Source organism: Botrytis porri, assembly GCF_014898465.1.
Source record: "Botrytis porri strain MUCL 3234 chromosome Unknown BPOR_022, whole genome shotgun sequence".
Taxonomy (NCBI): Eukaryota; Fungi; Ascomycota; class Leotiomycetes; order Helotiales; family Sclerotiniaceae; genus Botrytis; species Botrytis porri.
In genome coordinates, this window is record NW_024066096.1 from 458578 (window position 1) to 465844 (window position 7267).

General features: G+C 34.0%; 1 protein-coding gene across 1 annotated transcript; it reads right to left on the reverse strand.

Annotated features, from left to right (window-relative positions):
- Positions 1 to 172: 172 nt before the first annotated feature.
- On the reverse strand, positions 173 to 2390 carry EAF01_011591 (uncharacterized protein; the record flags this gene model as incomplete). Its single annotated transcript, XM_038919849.1, has 3 exons — positions 173 to 1079; positions 1162 to 2097; positions 2152 to 2390. 3 exons carry the CDS (start codon positions 2388 to 2390, stop codon positions 173 to 175), a joined length of 2082 nt encoding a protein of 693 aa, XP_038764782.1.
- Between the last annotated feature and the right edge of the window lie 4877 nt (positions 2391 to 7267).

Consider the following 7267-nt stretch of genomic DNA (forward strand, 5'->3'; position numbering starts at 1 on the left):
GCAATCTGCCCAAATCCATTATTTTTCCAAAACAAGAAACCCAAGCCTAGACATCAATCAAAACTTAGCCCAGAAAAAATAAACATACAGAACCGAAGTAAAGAAAAGCAGAGAACCCAAAAAAGAATAAAAAGGAACAAATTTCCAATCAATCGTAACGTGGCAGCTAGTCTCATATCAGCACACTAACAGCCAACTCCCCAGGATCCATAACATAATACGGAGCAATCCCTTCACTCATCGCCTCACTATTCTCCATAAATTTCCTCGCCGCGACATCGAGATCAAGTAGCAATTTCTCTGCCGCCCTTCTCACTTTATCTGTTCTTCTTCGGGTATCACCTGGCCCGGCAAATCTTCCTCGCGGATTAATTGCTGCGTCCCTCAATTCCCTGGCATAAGCGGATAGTGTTTGATCTTCTGCAACTCTATAGCTAAGTAGATATGGAAGTTGCGAGGCTTGGATCCACACCGATGGATCACTTATGGGGAGAGCATTAATAAGATCAACTTCTCTGTATCTCTGAAGAGCACTGAGAGTTCCAGGAAGGGCCTGTTGGAGAGAAGGCGGTTTGTTGGGTATGAAAGACATGTAGTAATTCTGGAGGTAGTTGACAGCATTATGCTGGGGTGAAGCGATGTGGATACACATGGTTATCGCATTTGTCAGTTCATTGAGAGTCTTGATGCCAGGGAAAGTGGACATCTGACCACCCATCGGAGATTGCATCTCATTACACCAAGTTGATACACATGTATCTTTTGCGACATCAGCATCACCTGTGTAATATGTAGAAAGCATGGAAGAAACAAAGTCAAACAGAATGGGCCATAAAATAGCCATGTTTTTTCCGTATGCGTAGTTGTGGAATCGCCGATCTTTCTTGTCATTGAGAGCTGAGAGCGGAAACCCACGGGTAATTAGAGAAGTTGGAACGTAGTTTCCAGTCCAGTTGAAGTTTTTGTAAGAGCTGAGGAGGAATTCGTAGGTCTGCTGTTGAGTAAAGCCATTGATCCTAGTGACAACCTGTGGTACAAGAGTTTCACGGGCAGCGGCGTTCAGAGAAAGAGTTTTGAACCTGTTTTGTTATGCTTAATCAGTTGTCATTTAAAATAATCATGGATGTTCACGAGAATGAATGACAAATAGGAAAAACATACCAATGAGGTTCCAAGATTTTGTAAACGATGTGATCACTGGGAAAGCTTCTATAAGCAGCCACAGCACTGGCCTCCTCCACAAAATGACAATCATTGAGATGCAATGTCACCTCATGGTGAGTCCAATCAGAAACCATACTACACATTTTGGCGTATCTCCACGGCCAATCCTCATGCTCATTCTCTTGTGGATCTTTTGGATTGATTCTCTTGTTGAAGATCGTAACCGAATGTTCCATACTGACTTTGTAGTCCAAGACAATGGCCAAAGGGTGAATATCGCCATCTGCATTCAGATGGAACAATGTTACGGAGGCACATCCATATCTTTTACCATTGTCAGATTTGAGAGTAGCGTCGGGGGAAGCGCCGGCCCATTCGCGGAAGAAACTACAATCTTGGATATAGAAGGATTCTGAATTGAACGTCTCTAGAAGACTATGCATTTCCTTATTGCCTTGATCGAAAGCAGATTTCTTGAACCTATCGAGCCAAGTCTGACCAGCCAGAGTGATAGATGAAGGATTAGGACCAGTAAAATATTGTTGGGCGAATACTGCATCAGTATACCAATCCTTGCGATAGCCAATACTTGGTTCAGTTCCAATGTTCTTCTCTTCTACCTGTAAAGCTTTCATTCTTTCTTCTAACATTACCATTGTGGTTCCATTATAAGGATCTCCAAATAGAAGATTTGAGATCTCTGGTGGAATTTTGGGGATAAGCGACACAGAAACATCGACAAATCGTTTGAGGTTGAAGATTTTGAGTAGTCCTACCCGATCATCAAGAGGTATCCATCTTAGATGAGGTGGGTATGAAGGGGTTGTGGTTCCCGGAAGTGCCCATTGATAAAGTGCTCGTTGTGTCTCGAATTTACGTGGTATGAATGGTCGATCGGCTTCAAAGCCTTGAGCGCGAAAACTATCCGCGTACCTGAAAATGTGAGTTAGTCTTACTTTATAACGCTAAATATAGACAGTAACTCACCTATCCTCGAGCCTCGCAAACAATTTTGCTGTCGCTTCATTGATTTCGGCAGGTGTAGTAACGATTGTGCCTGCGGCTTTTGGATTGGTCTTCTTGGGCCTTCGAATTATTCTTCGGAAAATATTTGGCTTCTTCTCTTTTGTACCATTAACTATCTTTGCATCCTTAGCTGTGGGCCCATTCACCGTCGTAGTCCCATTGGTGCCATTGACCGCATTGGTTGCTTGATGAGCGGACATGATTACATGGGAGAAGTGATTGCTACAGATAATATCAAGTGGGAAAACAACATTTATGTGTTAATATTGGTGTGTCAATGTTTGTTTCTAGATGGAATGGGAAAGGATATGCGGGCTGGAATGGAGGACAGAATAGGAAATTCAATGGAATGAACTCGCAATGTACGAAATTAGAAATTTGCAAGTTCCCTGTCTTTGGAGAATTTGACCGAAAGAATACAACTTTTCGGTGGTTCCATCAGGAGAAATGAGAGAGGAGAATCATCCGACTGCACCCATCATGAATTCATCAGGTGATTGATGAACGCTCGGCTCTGAAAACAAGAGGAAAGGCGTGGTAGGATTTGTTTTCGGATTTTGACCTATGGAATGTGTACTGTCACACAATGAATTTTATTGAGAACGATTGCAAGCACATTGCATATTTGTGAAATTGAATTTCACGTCTTGAAATCTTCGCAATTGGCCAAGGGCCGGAAAAGTCTGAATGGGGAGCTAAGGTAGATAATTTGACAGAAAGCAAAGGTAAAGAAGGGGGGGAAAGAACTCGGTATAATTACCTTGAAAATGGACATCAAATCTGCAATATCGCTGTAACAAAATGATTGCCATCAAGAGGAATTGATTAGAAAGCGCCAAGATTTGTAAAGATAATGTACCATAAAATTCTGGGAATAGGGAAAATTGAGTCTCTAGATCTGCTCATGATTCGCATTGGCTTCCCCTTCCTGCGGGTTGATCTGGGTACTTCCGAGATCAAGAAGAGTACAGAGTACATCGCGTGTCCAATCGCCGCACAACTTCTAGGAGAATACTACTCCTCAAGCCATACGCAAACACTTATTACACGTATCGCTGTCCGTTACTTCGGACGTGCTTGAATAGTATGCCGCATATATCCATGTAAATCCCTTCTTTATCCCATCCCTTTATGTGTTTGCTCTTTAGAGTTTCGTGCATTTGCATGGCGCGTTGATGAGACGAGTCATCGCGCCCACTTCGCGTTCGACCACTCTCGCCTCTTCGTCTCTCATTGCTGTCGCGGTTATTACCTTCTATCAGCTATGAAACAATTCTTCTTGGGTTCTGACTGCAGGGAATCCAGAGGTGGTATCGCGTTTGTTTTCCATTCGCCAGTTTCCTCCCCTCTGTCGTGATTTCAAACTCGAGTTCGATACTGATCTGCCATAAAGCTTGTATCGATTGATTGTCAGGAGTCGGCGCAAGTTTTCCATGGAGTGATTTTTTGACCTTTGAATTCCTACTGTGCGTGAATTGGTGGGGTCAGACTGACGCCATGTCTCATTACCGAGGCCGACATCGTCCATTTGAACAAAACCTCAAAAATAGATTTTTGCTTGAGCTAAAAACGCATTTACAATTTAATAGCTGTTTATAGTATTAGGAAAATATCCATGAAATTCAAGACACTGAAAGAGATGAATCATTACCGTTAGGCATTAATTATTTGTCAATAGTCAAAACCGATAGAAAACACAAGTCTTGATCACATATTTACAATCAATCACCGATGACACTATTAGCACAATAGATCTGATATTAGAGATTTGCATTTCCTGACACGAGCGGTACAAAGGGGTAATTTTCTAGAATAGCCATGCCTTATGTTTGGAATAAACTCTGTAAGTCAGGTACCCTACTTTCGGGCCACCTCCCTTTTGAGTTACTTTTTATATCAAAAATGGAATTTTTAATTCTTTTATTTATAGATAGAATTTATTGAAAATTTGTATATATATAATTTAAATCGTTTTGAATTTAATCTGAAATTTTTAGATTTTTAGGATTTTTTGTATTGAGATTTAGAGCTTCAAAATATCGATTTTTAAATTTGTATGGGAATTATATATAAATTTAAAACTTTTACAAAATTTTTAATAACTTTTTAATAAAAATTATTAAAAATAAACTAAAAAGTTTTATTATAAGTTTATAATATATTCATCTTGAAGGATTTAAAAAAAAAGAAAATTTCCTATAAATAGATATTTAAAAGAATACTCTCAAAATTACAAGGATTATTTATACTACTTTAAACTCACTGTATACTATATCTCTATATCTGTTAATTTTTTTGAAATTTTTTTGAATTTCTATATAAATTTAAATTCAAAACTTTCAAAAAGATATACAGTTTTCTTTTAATAATTATTGTTAAAAAGTTATTAAAGATTTTATAAAAGTTTTAAATTTATATGTAATTCCCATATAAATTAAAAAATCGATATTTTGAAGCTCTAGATCTCAATATAGAAAAATCCTAAAAATCTAAAAATTTCAGAATAAGCCTAAAATAGCTTAAATTATATATATTTAAATTTTTATTAAATTAAATTATATATTGATAAAAATATTAATAGGCCAAAAAAGCGATTTTTGGTATAAAAAAGTAGCCCAAAACAGAAGTAGCCCGAAAGTAGGGTGGTCGATTTAATATCGAGATTCTACACATTCATTGCATTATCCTGAATCATCTCCCCCATAGCCCATTAGCCCACTAGTGGCCCACTCGAACCGTCAATCACCACTGACCTTCTATTATCGAGCCTCAAATTCTGCTTTGTAAACTCTACGAAGTCTACGACCATACTTTAGTCTTGACAACGGTTCCTCCCTTTTGATCAAACATGTGAGAAGTCATGGTCCATCTCTGAAGGTTCAGTTCGTGGACAAAGGCGGCCAACTTCATCTGGTAAAAGTCATCACCATTTAGTCCGATGGTAACCTTCAATTTCTTAATGTTGAACTTATTATCAAAAACTTCAACCATTTTCTTCAAACTTGCGATTCGATTCTTGTAAATGGCACGTGATCGATGCTGTGCTGGCGCATAAAGTAGGGTCTTAACGTCAGAGATGAATGTAGCATACATAGGTAATGCCTTGAGAAGCGATGGTATATCATCAACATGTCCTATTTTAACAAAGTCGAGGTCGATAATGAGCTGCTTAGTGTCGCCAACCTGTTCAATGACCATCGAGTCGTGTTTATGAATAAATTGAATGAGTTGCTCAGCCTTTTCCTTCTCGAGCTTCAAATTCTCGACTCGTTGCTTTTCAGCCAATGCCTTATTCTCACTAGAGACTGCTGCAGCTCAAGGGGCTTCGACTCTTCCGCGGTGGTTCTTGCAACCCATGATGACGAGTAATATTTGGAAGTGTGTTGAGAATTGTAGTTGATAAGCTGCGCACAAATTATCTGTATCCATAGATTATTTATTAAAGGTTTTACCCACTCTATAAATTATTTGTTGAAGCTTTAAAATTACCTGTTTTGTACAGGTAACCCACGGATTATTTACAAATAATCTTCAAGTATATAGATAGATAGACTATTTACAAATTATTTATAGATAACGTAGTTTATCAGCATGTGGCCTATATCAGCATATAGTCCACTTTTACTTTAATTTATACTTTCAAACTCATATTATTTAACAATAATTGAATTAATTGATTGAAATTATTAAGAATCTAATAATCTAGGATCTATTATATTATTTTGATAGATTCTTGTATTATTTTCTGTCTTTTTGTATTTACTATAATATTAATTAGAAGATACTTCTTTATTAAAATTCTCTCCTTTTTAATACTTATTATATTGAATCTAAATATTAATCTTTTACTAAAATAATATATTAAAAGTCTCTTATTCAGTGAGTACTTTTCCTTAATATAATTGGATTTTTTATATATATCGATATTTGTTTAATACTTTATTTGCTATTTGAAGTTTATAATTCTTTATATTTAAAAGTGTATTTTTATAAGCTAATCTTTCTATATTCTTAATTAAAACTAATATAATTTCGAATATAAGTATAGAGGAGCTTAATTAATAATAAGTTATTTAAGATTTAATTAATATTAATTGAAAAAGAATTTTAATTAAGTTATAAAAGATTTGAAACATTTATTAATTTAGATCGAAAGAGGAGGGGACAAATATGTAAATTCGAATATTTAATTTCAAAAGTATAGCTTTAAAATTAAATAAAATCAAATCTATTCCTTGAAATCTTGATTTTATATTCTAAAAGATAATTGATTCCTTATATATAGTTTTAAAAGCTATAAAGAATTCAATCTTTAAAATATAATTAATATATATCTTAATAAATTCATTAATTTGACTATTATATAAACATTTTAGATTACTAAAATAATCAATATTAAATAATTGAATTAAATAATTTGAATATAATAATAAATATAAATATATAATATTATTCTCTTTATAATATATTTAAAAATCTATTAATTCATAATTTTCATATCTATTTAATATTGATATTCAATATTTACTTTTTCTTCGATTCTTAATATGCTTATTAAAGTATTTCAATTATTTTAAACTCATCTTATTATTTATTCATTTATTAGATATAGATTTAATAGCTTATTTTATAGAAAAATTTATTTCGGTGTATTAATTGAAGAAATAAACTTATCCTTGAATTACTAGAAATAAAGGAATAATTTCATCCTCTTCATTTTTATATATTATTATTATAATTCATTCTTAATTATCTAACTGTACTGATTTACTTCTATTATATCTCTTAATACTAATAATAATTATTATTATATATATAATCCTTATTATAAAGTCTATTTCATTAAAATTATAGAAATCTTTATTCAAAATACTATATTTCACTTATATATTTATAATTAATCGAAATTACTCTTTAATAAACTTAAAATCCTTATAAAAAGCTTTTTGAAACTTATAAACATAATTAAAATATATTTTTAATTTAATTCAATACTTTATAAATCAATATATTTAAAGCTTTCTAATATTCTTTACACCCCTTAATTCAAAAATATGATTTACTATAACGTGATTCA